Source organism: Ochotona curzoniae, unplaced genomic scaffold (genome assembly GCF_017591425.1).
Source record: "Ochotona curzoniae isolate NIBS_2020 unplaced genomic scaffold, NIBS_Ocur_1.0 contig_2692, whole genome shotgun sequence".
NCBI lineage: Eukaryota > Metazoa > Chordata > Mammalia > Lagomorpha > Ochotonidae > Ochotona > Ochotona curzoniae.
This window is the reverse complement of record NW_024465556.1, coordinates 18,756,316-18,773,448: the sequence shown is the minus strand read 5'-3', so window position 1 is coordinate 18,773,448 and position 17,133 is coordinate 18,756,316. Positions and strand designations below refer to the sequence as shown.

Below are 17,133 nucleotides of genomic sequence, written 5' to 3'. Positions count from 1 at the left end.
TCAGAAATATGCTTGAGGTCCTAAGGCACGACTTTGTGACATGACACACAACAGCCAACTCTCCTTCTCACATAGTCAACAATGTGGCCTCATGTAATTGAAACTTTTTATTTATTAAAACCCTATAAAGAAAATGCAAAGAAAAGTTACAGCCTGGAAAAAAAGTAATTCCCAAATTTTAAATCACACCCGTGATAAAGAACTCACATAGATAAAGAAAAAAGACTCAAAAGTAACCAGTAAAAAATGAAAACCCAATTAGAAAAATGGGCAGAAAACATAGAGATCTGTCACCAAAAGAACATACAAATGCAAATAAGCATAAAAAAAGATGTTCAACATTGCTTGCCACCTTGGAAATGCAAATAAAAGCTATAATGAGGAATCACTATCTACCTCTACTATTTCAATTACCATTAAGCAAACTGGGGCACAAGAAATTCTGCGAGGATGCACAGAAACTGGATGTATCACACACTGCAGGAGGGAATGTAAAATGGCAAACCATGTTGGACACTAAGCACGAACTCATCACAAACCCAGCAACTTTACTTCTATATTTATGCCGGAGAAATAAAAATTTATGTCTACACAAAATCCTATACACAAATGTTAACAGCAGTAGTAACAGCAGTAGTAATATAAAAAATCAAAATATTCTGCAATATGTAAATAACTCAAAAATGATACACTCAGACCATGTAATTTATTTTAACCTAATAAACTACTGGTACAGAAAATACTGGATGAGTCTTTGGGGCATTACATAAAGGACAAAAGCCAATTTCAAGAGGTCACTACTGTATGATTTCATCTGTGTAATATTCCAAACTAACAAGATTAGATATGTGTGAAACAGATTAGGGAGATTTTAGAGCTATGGAATATCTGTGTATCTTGACCAGGTCAATGGTTACATAAATGTATGCACGGCAGAATTACACAGAATTATATTTACACACTACCCCAATGTCAGTTTCCTGGCCTTAACAATGTAATATGATTATGTAAGATGTAGCTGGGTGAAGGGTACATAAAATCCCTCCATCTTTACAACTTCCTGTGAATCTACATTATTTCAAAGGAAAAAGTTACATCTTTTCAAGAAACATCTTCCTAAAAAAACCCCCAATATATGTATACTTTTTCAATAAAAAAAAATATCAAACTATTAGTAACTACTCCTCAGGTAGGCTGTGACACTCGCTACAGTACATTTTTTTTTTTAAGATTATTTTTTATTGAAAAGTCAGCTTTCCAGAAAGAAGGAGAGAGAGAGATATCTTCCATCTCTGGTTCATTCCCTAAACGGCCAGAGCTGAGGAGCCAGGAGCTTGTTCTGAGTCTCCCACATGGGTGCAGGGACCCAAGGGCCTGAACCATTCTCTACTGCTTTTCCAGGTCATAAGCAGGGAGCTGGATGGGAAGTAGAGCAGCCCAGACACAAACTGGCACCCCTATGGGATGCTGGTACTTATAGGTAGAGGATTAAATCATCTGTTGAGCCACTGCACCAACCCTCTCTACAGTACATATTTCTGAAATGTCTGCATTTTATACAATGTGCATGTAACAATGAGTAATCACAGAGAAAGCTCTTTAACACACAATAGTGTTTCTGTTTAAAGTACATCACACTGAGGCCAGTGCAATAGTTATCTATCAGTCAAAAGCAGTAGGCAAGAAACATTTAAGGCATAAAATCTTAGGACTAGCATGAGACAAATATAAATACTTGAAAATAGTTGCTGAAACTAATAAATGGAATAACCTTTCAGCAAAACAACAATGTAATTAAATAACACTGTGATGCCACATGTTGAAGTGTCACTTGCATCCAAGTGCTGGTTGGAGTCCTGGCTGCTTCATTTCTCATTCAGCTAATGCTCCTGGAAGCCGGCTCACCTCCTCGGGCCTCTGCCGCCCATGCGGGAGATGAGGATGGAGCTTGGAGCTCCTGGCTTCAGCCTGGCCCAGACCAGCTACAGGGGAGAGAACCAGTGGATGGAACACTGATCTCCCTCTTTCTCTCTGTCACCTTGCCCTTGAAACAAATACATCTTAAACACATACACAAAACCCCAGACACAGAGCAATGAGATAGTTCAGCTACTCAATAATTGTACATGCTAACATGAGTTTTTTAAAATATAAAAACCTGTTTAAATATAAAATTTAATTAAATAAAAGTAATCTGAGCAAGAGCATATCACTCAACAACATTTTAAAACATGTAGTAGGCTGATGCAATTGATTATTGCTAATATCTTAAAGCACTTCTTTAAGGCTTAAGAAATTGAGAAACAAGGCCCGGTGTGATAGCCTAGTAGCTAAATCCTTGTCTTGCATGCACCAAGATCCCATATGGGCACCAGTTTGTGTCCTAGCTGCTTCACTTCCCATCCAGCTCCCTGCTTGTGGCCTAGAAAAGCAGTCAAGGACGGCCCAAAGCCTTAGGACCCTGCACCAGCGTGGGAGGCTTGAAGGGAAGTTTCTGGCCTCTGGCTTTGGAACAGCTCAGCTCCAACTGTTGAGGCTGCTTAGGGAGTGAACCAGCAAGTGGAAGATCTTTCTCTCTTTGTCTCTCCTTCTCCACAAGCAGGGAGCTGGATGGGAAGTGGAGCTGCCGGGATTAGAACCGGCGCCCATATGGGATCACGGCATGTTCAAGGCAAGGACTTTAGCCACTAGGCCACTGCATTGGGCCTTGATTAGGTAATTTTAAGAACACATCAGCTATATCAACAAAAAAGTTTTTTGGGGCCAACCTGGTGGCAAAATAGGCTAATCCTGTACCTGCAACACTGACATTCTATATAGGTGCTAGTTCCTGTCCCGACTACTCCACTTCCAACCCAGCTCCCTGTTAATGACCTAGGAAGCAGCAGAGGATGGCTCAAGTCCTTGGGCCCTTCCATCCACATGGGAAACTGGGATGAAGCTCTTGGCTCCAAGCTTTGGATCAGTTCAGCTCTGACAGATGAGGATGTTTGTGGAAGACCTCTCTCCCTCTGTCTCTCTTCCTCTCTGTGTAAAATCTTTCAAAAAAATATCTTAAAAATAGTTTTCTATTTTATTCCCTGTAACTTTACAAAATCAATATCTGTGTTCAGATATTTATAGTAATAAGAAATATGCTGGACCTTTGTTTTACTTGGTGTGTGTGTGTGTGTGTACAAAATACTCCAAAATATCAGAGTAAGGTTATCTGTAGCAATTGTCCTCTGAATCCAAACACTGTGGTTATTTTTAAAAGCCACAGTATCATACACACCTAAAAGAATTCACAAGTGATAAAATTTGATTCCTAAGCAAAAAGTATGCTATGCTTGGGAGTTATTATCAACATACAGTTAGAAAAAAAAATTAAAATAATTCCTTTTCCAGGTGAGGAATATAACTGAAAGTGTAAAATCCATATCTTGAGGCAATAAAATGGGAGATAAAAAACTTATATAAAATTTCATAACATTAAGGCAATTATATATTTTGGTTGTACCTACATTAAAATAAACATAAATGTCACCTAACATATCAAATATGCACACAATACAAATTACACTAGTCAACAGACCCATAAACCAAAGCATACAATTCTTTTTAGAGCAAAAAGGTTTAAAAACAAAGTTTACTTTGGGCATTTATGGACAAACTGCACAGTCTCTCTGCAGTTTAGAATATCTGAGGTTGTCCAGCTCTTTCATCCCCTTAAAAAACTTGAACCCTAGAGGCAAATATGGTGATGTAGTAAGGCCACTGCCTATGACACCAGCATCCCACAGAACGCATTTTTGTCCAACTCTTCTAGTTTTGATCCACCTCCCTGTTCATGGCTTGGGAAAAGCAATGGAAGACAGTTCGAATTGGTGCAAATGCTTGGAGCCTTGTACCAATGTGGGAGACAAGCATGAAGTTTCTGGCTCCTGGAGTTGATCTGAGTCAACTCTGACCATCGCAGCCTGGTGAATGAACTAGCAGATAGAAGATGGTTCTCACTCTCTCTCTCTTTTTCTCCCTCCCTTTCTGTAATTCAAACTTTCAAATAAACAAAAAAAAATTTTCTTTTAAAAAAGATTTATTTAGGGCCCAGCGGCATGGCCTAGCGGCTAAAGTCCTCACCTTGAATGCCTGGGATCCCATATGGGTGCCTGTTCTAATCCCAGCAGCTCCACTTCCCACCCAGCTCCCTGTTTGTGGCCTGGGAAAACAGTCGAGGACGGCCCAATGCTTTGAGACCCTGCACCTGTGTGGGAGACCAGGAAGTGGTTCCTGGTTCCCGGCTTTGGATCAGCACAGCACTGGCTGTTGTGGTCACTTGGGGAGTGAATCATCGGACAGAAAATCTTCCTGTCTGTCTCTCCTCCTCTATGTATATCTGACTTTGTAGTAAAAATAAATAAATCTTTTAAAAAAAAGCTTTATTTTTATTGGCAAGGCAGATTCACATAGAGAAGAGATAGATCTTCCATCTGCTGGTTCACTTCCCAAATGGCTGCAATGGCCAGAGCTGAGCTAATCCAAAGCCAAGAGCCAGGAGCCAGGAGCCAGGAGCTTCTTCTGGGTCTCCCACACAGGTACAGGGTCCCAAGGACTTGGATCATCCTCCACTACTTACCCAGGTCATAAGCAGGGAGCTGCATGGGAAGTGGAGGGAGCAGCTGGGCCACAAACTGGTGCACACAGGGCATGCCAGTGCTGCAAGGTAAAGGATTAGCTGGTTGAACAATCATGCCAGCTCCAAATAAGAAAATCTTAAAAACAAAAATAATACTAAATGAAACCACTTCAGTGAATAAACAAGTCTCTCTACATTTACCAAAAAAATGATTTTTCTTCGTAACCACACAGCTTCACAAAATTGCTATAATTACAAAACAGTTCCAAAGACCCTGAATCAATCCCTAGCACACATTTTTAAAAACTCTTCAGTAATTATTTTTGCTCTGTCATATTCTACTTCTGAGCAAAATTCAGGACAGTACATCTGACAAAAATGAACTGCTCTCCCAGTTACACAGTCATTCTTTTAGCTGTACTTCAGCTAAGATTTTTCACTGCCTTGACTGTGCACTCTTTTTCTTCTTCTCCTTCTAAAGGCCTGTTTATTTGGAAGCCAGAATTAAAGAGAGATCAAGGGAGAGTTTCAGAGAGTCTGGGTGGAGCCTGGGTCACCTGGGCTCATCTGTGAGAACAGGTCCTCCTCAGTGGAAGAGACATAGTAGTGAACAGCAGACCTTGGTGCACACAGAGGATATGGCAGCCCATTGCAGCCTGCACAGGACATCTGGTGCCATAGCAGAGAAAGGAGAACAGAACAAATTGGATAACTAGCCCAACCAAATAATGACAGCAAATATCTGGGTGAATGGAGACTTTAAGGTTGACTCTGCTAGCTAATGGATATTGGAAGGGATTCCTCATCCTTGGATCAGCGAGATGGACAGCATTTTCGAACTACCACAATCATTTGGGCAGAATCCTTGCAGTGTAGGCCACATCGGGACCCTGGGGTATATACTGGTGGCCGATCCCCATCCTTGAGTACTAGGGTGGTTAGCAAGCTAGGTATGGCTTCTCCCTTATCTCCCCCACCCGCCCAAGAAATGGGAAGAACTAAAAAATTGGGAAACAATGATCACACCTACTTTTCCCCAACCCTGGAAACTCCCCACTCTGATCAACTATGTAAACATCATCTAAAATTAAAAAAAAAAAATGTTTCTTTGAAAGCCAGAGTTAAAGAAAGATTGAGAGACAGATCTTCCATCTGCTTGTTCACTCCCCCAGATACCTGGTCTCCATCGAGGCCTCTCATATGGGTGGAAAGGGTCTAAGAACTTGAAGTATCTTTCGTTGCTTTCCCAGGTGCACTGCTAGGGAGCTGGATGAGAAATGAAGCACACAGAACCTGTAGGGACAACATCCATATCGACACTGCTTCAAGTTCCAGTTGCTTCACTTTTGATCCAGCTCCCTGCTCAAGGCCTGGGACAGCAGCAGGGGATGGCCCAAAGCCTTGGGCTCCCACATCCATATGAGACACTGGAAGAAAGTTCTGGACTTCCAACTTCAGACTGGCCCCACTCTGGCCTTTGTGGTCATTTGTGGAGTGAATTGGCAGGCAGAAGATCTCTCTCTCTCTCTTTCTCTATAACTCTTTCAAGTAAGATAAATTAATCTTTAAAAAAAATGAAAAACAAGATACAAAATGTCAACACAAATCTTCGCTGGCTCCAACTTGCTTTAAGATACTCCCCAAAGGTTATACCTAATTCATATCCAGAACTGAAAATGATAGACATAACAGTGCATTTTATATCCTGTTATAGTAAAACCTTTAATAAGTTGATAAAAATTTAGTGGTAAATTTAGTGAAGCATTCCTGACATGGCTACAGGCAAGTATATGATACTCTAGTTCCTACTCTAATCACTAGGTAAACACTCAGGCAGCCTAGGGATTGGACATGTAGATTGGCAAAATCTTTACTTAAAATATGACACACGGGGCTCGCTGTGGTAGCCTAGTGGCTGGAGTCCTCACCTTGGAAATGCCGGGATCCCATAGGGGTGCTGGTTCTAATCCCGGCAGCCCTGCTTCCCATCCAGCTCCCTGCTTGTGGCATGGGAAGGTAGTCAAGGACAGCTCAAAGCCTTGGGACCCTGCACCTGTGTGAGAGACCTGAAGGGAGTTCCTGGTTCCTGGCTTTGGATCAGCTCAGCACCAGCTGTTGCAGTCACGTGGGGAGTGAATCAGTGGATGGAAGATCTTCCTCTCTGTCTCTCCTCCTCTCCGTATATCTATGGCTTTGCAATAAAAATAAATAAATCTTTAAAATATGACACACATTCCCAAATCCAATCTCTGTAATGGAAAAATACAAAACTGGCTCAAGACTTCAAATTCTATCATACTATGAAAATATAGTGCATTTGGACCCAAATTTTAATGTATTATTTTGATAATCTCTGGCTCTCATACTAACATTCTATTGATTAAATTAATTTAGTTTCAGAGTTACAGATCAAAACTTATTTGCAGGTGTTTCTAACTCCAACCTAACCTAACCTATAGAAAGACCCTAAATTAGCAGAATCTACAATTCTCATCTCTAAGAATTTATCTTTTGGACCCAGTGCCATAACCTAGTGGCTAAATCCTCACCTTGCACATACCAGGATTCCATATGAGCACTGGTTCATGTCCTGGCTGCTTCACTTTTTATCTAGCTCCCTGCCTGCGGCCTGGGAAAGCAGCAGAGGATGGCCCAAAGTCTGGGACCCTGTGACTGCATGGGAGACCTGGAAAAAACTCCTGGCTCTGGATCGGCTCAGCTCCAGCCATTGCAGCCACGTGGGGAGTCAATCAGCAGGCACAACATCTTTCTCCCTGTTTTTCCTTCTCACTGTAAATCTGACTTTGCAATAAAAACAAACAGAAAATAACAGAATTTATCTTTTCAAGAATTTTTAAGTGAACAGCAACATAATGTCAAGGTAATATATTTACATTGACAGCTCCTTCCTGTTCTGGCATAATTTGTAAGCTTAACTAAACTCACAATAAAGACATACAAATACAGTTCACTGTTCCCATAATATGCCTGAAATGCTTATCACAGAACTGTACTTTCTGAAGATATTTATAACCAAGTTTTCTTAGTTAACAGATACATTTGCCATCATTTCATGGATCATTTCAACATGAAATCATACAGTCACTATGTCAGCAAGGCAACAGGCTTAAGTCCTGGCAACGACAGTGCCTTGTGTACAGGCAAGGGGACAGGAATATTTATACCACAGATTTGTTACAAAGTCGTATCAACACATTCAGATGGCAAAAATCTGGCCGCAGCGACAGGACCAGGGTATAAACACTGATTTGTTCTTCAAGCATGCCTGGCCCTGTTCTCCTGTTTTTTCGGTTAACTTCTTCATTTCTCAAGGCCAAGAAAACCACAGAACTGAAGTAAGACCCACTGGCACGGTCAAGTGACTCCTTCTGTTCTCAGCCTACTGCATCACATCATAGTTTTTGAGAACAAAAAGGAAAAGAAATTACCAGGTTTCTAAAGAATTCCCTCCTAACCACATGCAAGAGAATGATTAGATACAGCACTTTGCAAATAAGTAACTCCTTCTTTTTAAGCTAATGTAAGCACACTGAAGTTAAAAAAAAACCTTCACTCCCAAACAAAAAGTATAACAATAAATGATAAAGCAAAAAGTTACAGTCCCCTTTTCTAACCTAAATTCATCAAAAGAATCATTAACTTATATTTTTCTACCAAACACTACAATCATTCAAAAGAGATAATTCAGCAAAACCCAGATTCAATAGAATGCCTCTAAATCAATTTGATGTCCAAAAGGAATCAAAGCTACAGGGACTAGAATGATGGCTCAACAGGCTAGTCTTCCACCTGCAAGTGCCAGCATCCCATGTGGGCAATGGCACAAATCCTGCCTGCTCCACTTCTGATTCAGCTCCTTGCTTGAGAAAGCAGCTCCTTGCTTTGGGAAGCTGTAGAGGATGGCCCTCGAGTCCTTGGACCTCTACACTCATACAGGAGACCTGCAAGAAGCTCCAAGTTTCTGGCCTCAGATCAGCTCAGCTTTGGCTATATTTCTGCTTGTGGAGTGAACCAGTGGATCTCTTTCTCCACCTCTCTTCTTTGAAAACCTGCATTTCCAATAAGAATAAATAAATCATAAATCATAGGGAAAAAAAGAATTAATGCTACAGAAACTCTAAATTTTAAAAAATGAATTCAATCCTCACTAACAACACACATGAAGAAAATGAAAGGAGTAAAATCTGAAGACAGGATTCTGCCTACAAACGGTGATCCAGGCACCCCCAGCTAGTGACAGCACAGATAACACCAGACTCAGATGCAAAAATCTTAAAAAACTAACTAGTTAATCTAGCAATCTTTAAGACAAAATAATAACCACATCTATTAGGACAGCTGAAATGTAACAATGTCTCCCAAACAATGCTCAACTTTTAGTTCTCATAAAAGCTACAAAGATATCTCAATTAGTTATACCAAAGTTTTAAAGAAATACTGAAGGATGTACTGATTTACAAAAGAAACATGCTTATAAGCAATTGTGCTCTGTGAGTCTTTACATACAAGGCATGTCCTACTGAAATCAAAACTGATTTATCTAACTCTCTCTTCATGTTCTGTCACAGCATTCACAATGGCTGCTTCAGCCTTAGAAAAACTGCTCTACCATAAAGCTGATTTTCTTTACAACTAAGTGCTTAGGAGAACTGACAAAGGGGGGGTGGGAGGGTGCGGAAATCAAACGACCATAGCATTTTAATAAACTAATTGTACAACTCCATCTAATACTTTTTGAAAAAATTCCTCAGTAACATTAAGAAGTAACCTTACTAGAAAAGTCTTCTGTCTCAGTTGAGTTCAGCAAATTTCACAGGCCAAGCCTTACTAGATGCTAAGTGTGAAGACAAGATCTCTGGAGGAGCTCAGGCTGTGAAGGGAAGCAGACACCTCCACAGGGCAGGCACTTGGCCCTCAGCTGACCACCAGCTTGGGCTGCCCGCATCCCTCACAGAGTGCCTGGGTTTGAGTCTGGGCTCTGTGTCCACCCCAGTTTCCTACTAAATGTGCAACCGGGGAGACACCAAGAGATGGCTCGAGTACTTGGGTCCCTGCCACCCACATGGGGAACCCAGATGGATTCCAGGCTTCTCGCTTTGATCCAGACTGACCTTGGCTGCTGCCTGCATCTGGGGAATGAACCAGTGAATGGGAGCTCTGTCTCTCTACCTTTCAAGTAAATAATAAAGAAGGAAAACACCTGGACAGACAGTTACACAAGGCAAGCTTCTAATTAGAAACATTGTTTCTAATTAAAGGAATGGAAGCTAATCTCTTAACCACCTCAGCTAAGAGTGAAGTCTACCACTTCCCGGTCTAATGCTGATTCCTCTGAGCATTTGAAGGCAACAGTCTATACACATCAATCCAAAAGCTCTTTGGAATCTCCTGAAGGTGAAACAGTAGCTGTCCATTTACCAAGTACAAATGCTTGATTAAATGAAAAGGCTAATAATTTTGCAAAACCTAACACCGACTAAAAAATTTTGACAGGCAAACATCCTATGAGACCTGTGGCTAAAGTCTAACAAAGACTGCACCATGCACCAGGTCATGTTACACTTTCACAAACTACGAAATGAAATTAACTTATTTCTACTAAACACATACCCACTGCCATCAGTTCTCTGGCTTGCATGTACATGGTACTATGCCTTCTATCAAGGCCCTCTGTGGGCCCACTGTCCCAGCAACACTAGCTGCCAACTATAAACATCCTGTAGCCTCATTTTTTCCAGATCAATGAACTACAAATGCTATCTGTACAGTATTTGCAAAATACTACCTGAGTAATTGCTCCTCAAATCTGTCAAAATGATTACTCCAGTTTCCAAGAGATAATTCCCTATGGGAGCCACCAGTGACACGAGGACCTGGTGGTTCCTGGACTATGATGAACTCATTTCTCCTTTTACCTGCTCTCTTTTTAACTTTTTAAAATTTGTTTTAATCATCTTACTTAGATGACTAGGGTACAAAGGGTCAAGGGCTACAGGAAAATGGGTAAGACTATTGTTTCCACACTAATATCATCATTTTCTTTTTTTCCCCCGTATCTGGTGTCAGGGGAGAAACAAAGGAAAAACCCCACCCAGCCTCCCACCCATCCCAGGTCCCTGATGTGGGGCATGCTCTGAGGGTCCTGCTCAAGCAGTTTTGATAATTTAACAGTTCTGAATTGCTGCCAATATCGCCATTCCAAGCACGATGAAATCTCTTCAGAATCCACTGGCTGACAGTCTCTTCATGGCTGGGGCTCTGAGCAGTTTAGTTGAAGGGATCTCCAAAGAAACTTTGTCTGAGGTGATCCCAGACCTGATTCTTGTGTGTGCTTGCTAGTACAGGGTCCAGCACCGTCCGGCGCCCCAACCAGCTTATGCTGGTCATTGCAACTGCTGGGTCAGTTCTGTTTCCAGCCTTGTCTTCCACGCAAGAACCGGTGGGTGTTATAGTCCAGTCCGATCCTGCCCTCTTAACCCAGAAACTTGCACTGACCCTATTTCTACCCCGTGATCAACCCAAGCTGTGAAAGTGGAACCAGTTCATGGTGTGAGTATCTGTAAGGCTCCAAGTGCCCACACTCCTTTTCAAGCATGTCATGTTTAAAATGTAAAGGCAGTGTGTTCAGTACTAAGGATCTAAATGTTAGCATTTAAACTTATGAAAGAAATACCAAAGGGGGGGAGACAACAAAACACATCGCTACCAGTAGAAGAAATACGAAGGGTATCTTTATTTTCAGAATTATTCCTTTCACTACCTTTCTCAGACATCACTTCCTCTTCATTGCTTCCCCCCGGACCTGGAGGCGAAATCAGTGACAAACACAGCTCCTCGCTTCTCAGAAGGATCCGTTGTACATCAACCAGAAAGCCCCCAAACCACAGGACCCATCACCCTCGTGGGATCTGACGCTAGCATCTCCAAGGCTTGTTTTCTGTTTTGACATTTCCTCTTCCCAATCTCCCCCACCCCCATGCCATGCAGTCTCAGCCCTGCCCACGGCGACCACCTCCCCCAGCCTGCCCGGGATGACGGCGCCCGGGTCCTGCTCCTCCCATTCCTCATCTCTCATAGCCACAGCCAGGAGCATCTCCTCTGAGCTCCAGGTGCCGCCTTCTAAAGCCCCAAGCCCTCTCCGGGGAGTCCTTCCGCGGGACCCTCGGGCCCAACAACCTCCATTTCCCCCGGATTCCATTCTAGAGCTGACTCTCCGGGTTCCCTCAACCGTCTCCGCGCGGCCCCTCCGCAGCCCCCGGCTCCATCCCTCACTGCCCGCTCCCAGCACCCCGACTCCGCCGCCCGTCCAGCCCAGCCCCCGGCCACCGCTCACCTCCGCCGGCTGTGACGGGCTCTCGGGACCCAGATCCGAGTCGGCGTCCGAGCCGCCGTCGGAGTCCGGGGCCCTCCGGGGCTCGCCGGAGAGGAGCACCTCGCGCGGCGGGGGCGGAGCCCGGGGCGGGGAGCCCGAGGGGAGGCGGGCGCGGTGGCGGCTGCGCGCAGGCATCGCTCCGGCCCCCGGCACCGCCGCGCCGGCAGCAGCTCCCGAGCCGAACCGGAACTGCTTCGGGAGGCGGGGTCCTACCGGCGGGGGGCGGGGTCCTACCGGCGGCGCGGGGCGGGGCCAGGGCCGGAAGGGACGCGAGCTTCCAGAAGGGCCGGAGAGGAGAACGGCACGGCGGGGGAGCCCGACGGCGCATGCGTCAGGCCAAGCCCCGTGAGGACAGCGGGGGGCTGGTGGGGATGCACAGCATCTCGACGCGGGACTGAAGGCTGAGCAGGAAAATAGCCCGGCGTCAACCTCCAGTGATCACTCAGTGTTATCGCTGAGCGTCCCTTGGCCCTGTGTCTGCGCCAAATGTCATACGCCTGTATCATTTAATCCTTGCACCAAAGCTACAGGGTAGATCTTTCAACACTTTCAAGTCCAAGAAACATGATGTCTGACACATCACGCTTAATATGTGCCCGAGCTGGTATGACAAGCCAAATCCGTCTAACATCAGAATCTGTGTTATTCACGCTTCTCTGAGGACAGTCTTCCCCCCACCCTGGGCCGGGCACTGGCATGAACCGGGCACTGGGCCAGGGGTGATCTGGACTGTAGCCTTTCTTAGACCTCGGCCTAGACCAGAGCCACGTGCAGCAGGGTGGGAGAGCCGGTTCTGCGGAGGACAGGAGTGCAGACCACTTCCCTGAGAGCAGGCCAGGGGCAGCTGGGACCCTCCCCGCTGTGGGGGCTGTCCGCCCAGCCCCATGGAGGAGGAGACACCTTTGGCTCTTCCACCAATAGGCAGTGTGGGCAGGAGGACAGACAGAGCTTCATGTTTCCAACCCATTCGGGTGGGGGACAGTCCCCACCACCATCCTGAAAACACTCTTAGTGAGAAGTGGGCCTTTGGTTCCCAGTCTGGGTCAGCACCCATGGCCCTTCTCGCTGCTTGGCATCAGAGGGCTGGGTGCAGCCCCCTTTGCTCCAAGCCCACTGCCCAGGCATGTTCCTGTGAACCTGGTCTTTGGGGGAACAACGCGGGGAGTGTCGTTCATACAAGTGAGTCTCCCTCATGTTACCCTGACTCTAGGCCTTGGAAAGCCACACCTGCTTCATAGTCCAGAGCCTGGCTTAGCAGATACCCAGCACCTGCACCATCCATCCCTGGAGCTGGCTACTCCGCTTGGGCCATGGGCTCTGCTTCAAGCCGGCGCTCTCACAGCACTTCCCTGAGGTGGGTGTGATGTATCCCTGCTTTACAGATGTGGAGACAGGTTGAGCGAACGAGGCAGAAGTTCTCAGAATTCAGGGAGAATGGGAGAAAGACTGGTTGGGGAGGAAAGGGCATCCCATCCTGACTGGAAGCTCCTAGGACCTGCTGAGTCATTCACTGCTGTCCCACCTGTCCCTGCCAATCTCCAGGAAGGAGAAATGACACCAGCTGGGCACAGTGTGGTGACCGCAGGGGCAGAGGGGTGGGCAGGCTGGCCCATGGCTGAGGCCCGGCTCCCGGGGCAGGGGGAAGGTGCCGAGGCCACACCTGGCCCCAGTGTCTTGGAGCTTGAGGAGCTCCTGAGGGCAGGGAAGGCCTCCTGCAGCCGCGTGGATGAAGTTTGGCCCAATCTTTTCATAGGAGATGCGTGAGTGGTAGCTGGTACGGGGGTGTGGGAGTGGGACCAAGGACTGCCAGTTCCTGAGCTTGTCTGCCAGGCATAGAGAGGCGGTGGATGGGAACAGGCAGAATCCCATCTGTGCTGAGCATCCGGGGTCAGGGCCTTTGCCCAGGAACCCCACAGTCTGGGGACCATGCAGTGACCAGGCAAGACCACCAGGGGAAACAGGCTCCTCCTGCCTGAAAGCTGGGCACTTCACAGAGCCCAGAGTGCTCTGGCCAGTCAGGGGTGAGGGCAAAGGATGGGAGGCTGGGGAATCTGGGGAATGTTATTTGGGGTGTGCGATGTTGTAGACAAAAAACCTTCTTTTTCGTTTGAGCATCTGTCCCCAGAGTGGGTGGAGAAGCCTGACTAGGATATGAATCAGGCAAGGGGTGACCTGTAGGTGCAGGGTGATGAGCAGGGGCAGCCAGGAAATGCGTGGGAGGCCATGGGGCAAGACAGGAGGGGCTGAAGCAATCCTGGCCTTCCCATCCTAGCTAGGAACATGTCACCAGGGAAGCAAAGAGCATCTGAAACTAGCCTCTGCACCATCACCTCTTCCACCAGGCCCCAGTGGGAGCTTTCTGGGTTCCAGCCCCCTTTGGACCCTCAGGGCTCCACTCCAGACTTTTGAACTGGGGGTGGGGGTGGGACAGGCAAAGTCCCTTCCTGTCCTCCACGGCTCAGCCAGCAACCAACCCGTCACTGCCCTCCTCAGGGCCACGGCAAACAACCGGTACGAGCTGTGGAAGTTGGGCATCACGCACGTGTTGAACGCCGCGCATGGAGGCCTCTACTGCCAGGGGGGCCCTGACTTCTACGGCAGCAGCGTGACCTACCTGGGGGTGCCAGCCCATGACCTCCCTGATTTTGACATCAGTGCATACTTCTCCTCTGCAGCGGACTTCATCCACCGCGCGCTCAGCACACCCGGGGGTAGGAACTGGGCTTTGAGTCCTTGGCCCATCTGCTCAGTTACGGGAAAGGGCCCCGCTTCCCCCTCAGACTCTAGGTCTACCCCCCTCAAAGCTTCACAGGTGGGAAAGTGAGTGCAGCCCTGGGGCTGGCTGGCGCCCGAATCCCAGCAGGTGCACAGTGGCTCCCGCTCTGTGGCACTTGGTTATGATCACTTTATATTTCCATGTCTAACTCAAAGCGCTTCCAAATGGCAAACAAACCACAGATACATTGGGTCCCTCAGAGGGACCTGCTCTCCATCCCCCTCCCCACTTTGTGTTCATCCTGGGAGATAGCCGTAGCCTTGATTCATGCCTCCTCCCTGGACTTGAGTTTCCTCATCTGTGGAATGGGTATGACAAGACTAGAGCTGACATATATGGAGCTCTTTTACACTCTATTCTTCATTCATTTGCTCACTGGCCATTTACTTGACATCTACCATGTGCTGGGTACTGAACTAAATTCTGGGCATCCAGGCTTGGGGTCCTGCCCTACAGACTGTGCCACCATGTGTCTGGGGGAAAGAACAGTGAGGTAGCACAAAGGTTATTCCTGTGAAGGAACCAAATGCAACAAGCATGTGTATATGTGTTTAGCATCTGAAAAGTAAAGTGACAGGTGATAAACACACACACACACACACACACACACACACACACACAAAATCTTCCATCTGCTAATTTACTCATCAAATGGTTGGGACTATGTTAGGGGCTGAAATCAGAAGCCTGGACCTCCATCCACTCTCTCACATGGGTGCAGAAGCCATCCCAGCCACATTAGTAGAGAATTCTATCAGAAGTGGAGCAGCTGGGGACTTGAACTGGCACTCTGAAAAGGCAACGGTTTAACCCAGTGTTCCACAGCACCATCCCTGGGAGGTGCATTCGATGGGCAAGTGTGCATGCACACTCATGGAACCTTATAACAACAATGATGAGTTTGCTCTTTGATTCAAGCAACACTTGGTGTAGCCCAGAAGGCCTGTGGGAGGAAACCAGGTCCCAGGCGACTCCTGATGATGAGTGGCCGAAGCTGGACAGAGCAAGGTCATAGGAGCATTTTCCAGGTAGTTGGAATGGCAAGTGGTCAGGTGGGCTATCAGAGGCTGTGACGGTTCCCAGCAACTGGAAGTCATATCCCATTCCTAGGGCTGAGCATGGCTGGCACTGTGGGAGCCTCTGGCGGACTCCCGGAGGGCCATGCATGCTGTATGCAGGAGTCAAGACTGCTTCAGGACAGGCAGAGCTGGTATTGGTCTACCCATCTGACAAATCAGAAAACTGAGGCCACAAGGGTGGGATGACTTGTCCAGGTTCACAGGCATGTGCCCCAGGCAAAGTGGGAGAGAAGAATCCTAGCTGGGTGGGGGGTGGGGGTGCAGCCTCTGGGAAAGGGTCTCTCTCACTGGGCTGTCTCCCACAGCCAAAGTCCTGGTGCACTGTGTGGTGGGTGTGAGCCGCTCCGCCACACTGGTGCTGGCATACCTCATGCTGTGCCAGCGGCTATCCCTGCGTCAGGCTGTGATCACCGTGAGGGAACACCGATGGGTCTTCCCCAACCGGGGCTTCCTCCACCAGCTCTGCCAGCTGGACCAGAAACTACGGGGAGCTGGCCACAGCTGAGGAGCCAGGTAAGCAGCCACCAGGGGAAAAGCTAGGTAAGGGTGGGTACAGTGAGAAGGGCCATACTGAGGTAGGATGAACAGGGATGTCTGTGGGGCCTGGGCTGTGCAGGGGCCTGGGGTGGGCATGTTTAGGTCATGTGTTGCTGCAGGTGCCGGGGGCTGGTCCACTCCCCATGTTGCCAGGCTCCTCTCCCTAGCTAAAGCCTGACTAAGGACCCAGCCACAGCAGCCTGTCTCATCTCCTCCAGGCCACCCAGACTCCTGAGAGAACAGAAAAGGAAAGACAGGAATGGGAAGCCTTAGATGGAAGAGGGATGCTCGCATCTGCTCCAAAGGCTGCCTCATGGCTTTCCTGCTGCTGCTGAGACCCTGCCCACTGTGGCAGCAACAGTGAAGGCTTCTGATGTTGCACTAGGGGATGGGGTCACCCCAAGCCTCCTGTCCTCAGGTGCTAGGAGGGAAGAGCTGGGGTGCCGCAGCAAAAATTCTGCTCACAAATGCTCATGGGGTCCTGCTGCTTCCCTGCCTCTTCGATGAAATCACCTGCCTTGGGAAGAGAGAGCAGAGTGGGGGGTGGGCCTGACCTCAAGAATTTTAGTGAAGCTACAGAGTGTCCAGCACCCAATGGTTTGCAGAGGTGTCAGCTGTGGTGGTGGGGGGGACTGGCTGAAGCTCCCCCAGCAGCTACAGGGCACTGCTTTCTCCTCTGCCCCCAGGGTCCCTGGCGAAGGCCTGAGCCCATCCCTGGACCTCTGTGTGTCTC

The 17,133-nt window shown here is 47.3% G+C and overlaps 2 protein-coding genes across 2 annotated transcripts in view; one reads left to right on the top strand and one right to left on the bottom strand.

Moving 5' to 3' along the window:
• The window catches only part of SAMD8 (sterile alpha motif domain containing 8), a 47,227-nt gene extending 35,084 nt beyond the window's left edge, over positions 1 to 12,143 (bottom strand). The window contains exon 1 of the mRNA XM_040976015.1: positions 11,970 to 12,143. Coding sequence (XP_040831949.1) covers positions 11,970 to 12,143 — 174 coding nt within the window. The remainder of the gene's footprint in view (positions 1 to 11,969) is intronic.
• A 1,476-nt stretch (positions 12,144 to 13,619) lies between these two features.
• On the top strand, positions 13,620 to 16,368 carry LOC121153513 (dual specificity protein phosphatase 13). Its single transcript, XM_040976099.1, has 3 exons — positions 13,620 to 13,768; positions 14,502 to 14,719; positions 16,169 to 16,368. The coding sequence occupies exons 1-3, from the start codon at positions 13,620 to 13,622 to the stop codon at positions 16,366 to 16,368; spliced, it is 567 nt and encodes a 188-aa protein (XP_040832033.1).
• Positions 16,369 to 17,133: the final 765 nt, after the last annotated feature.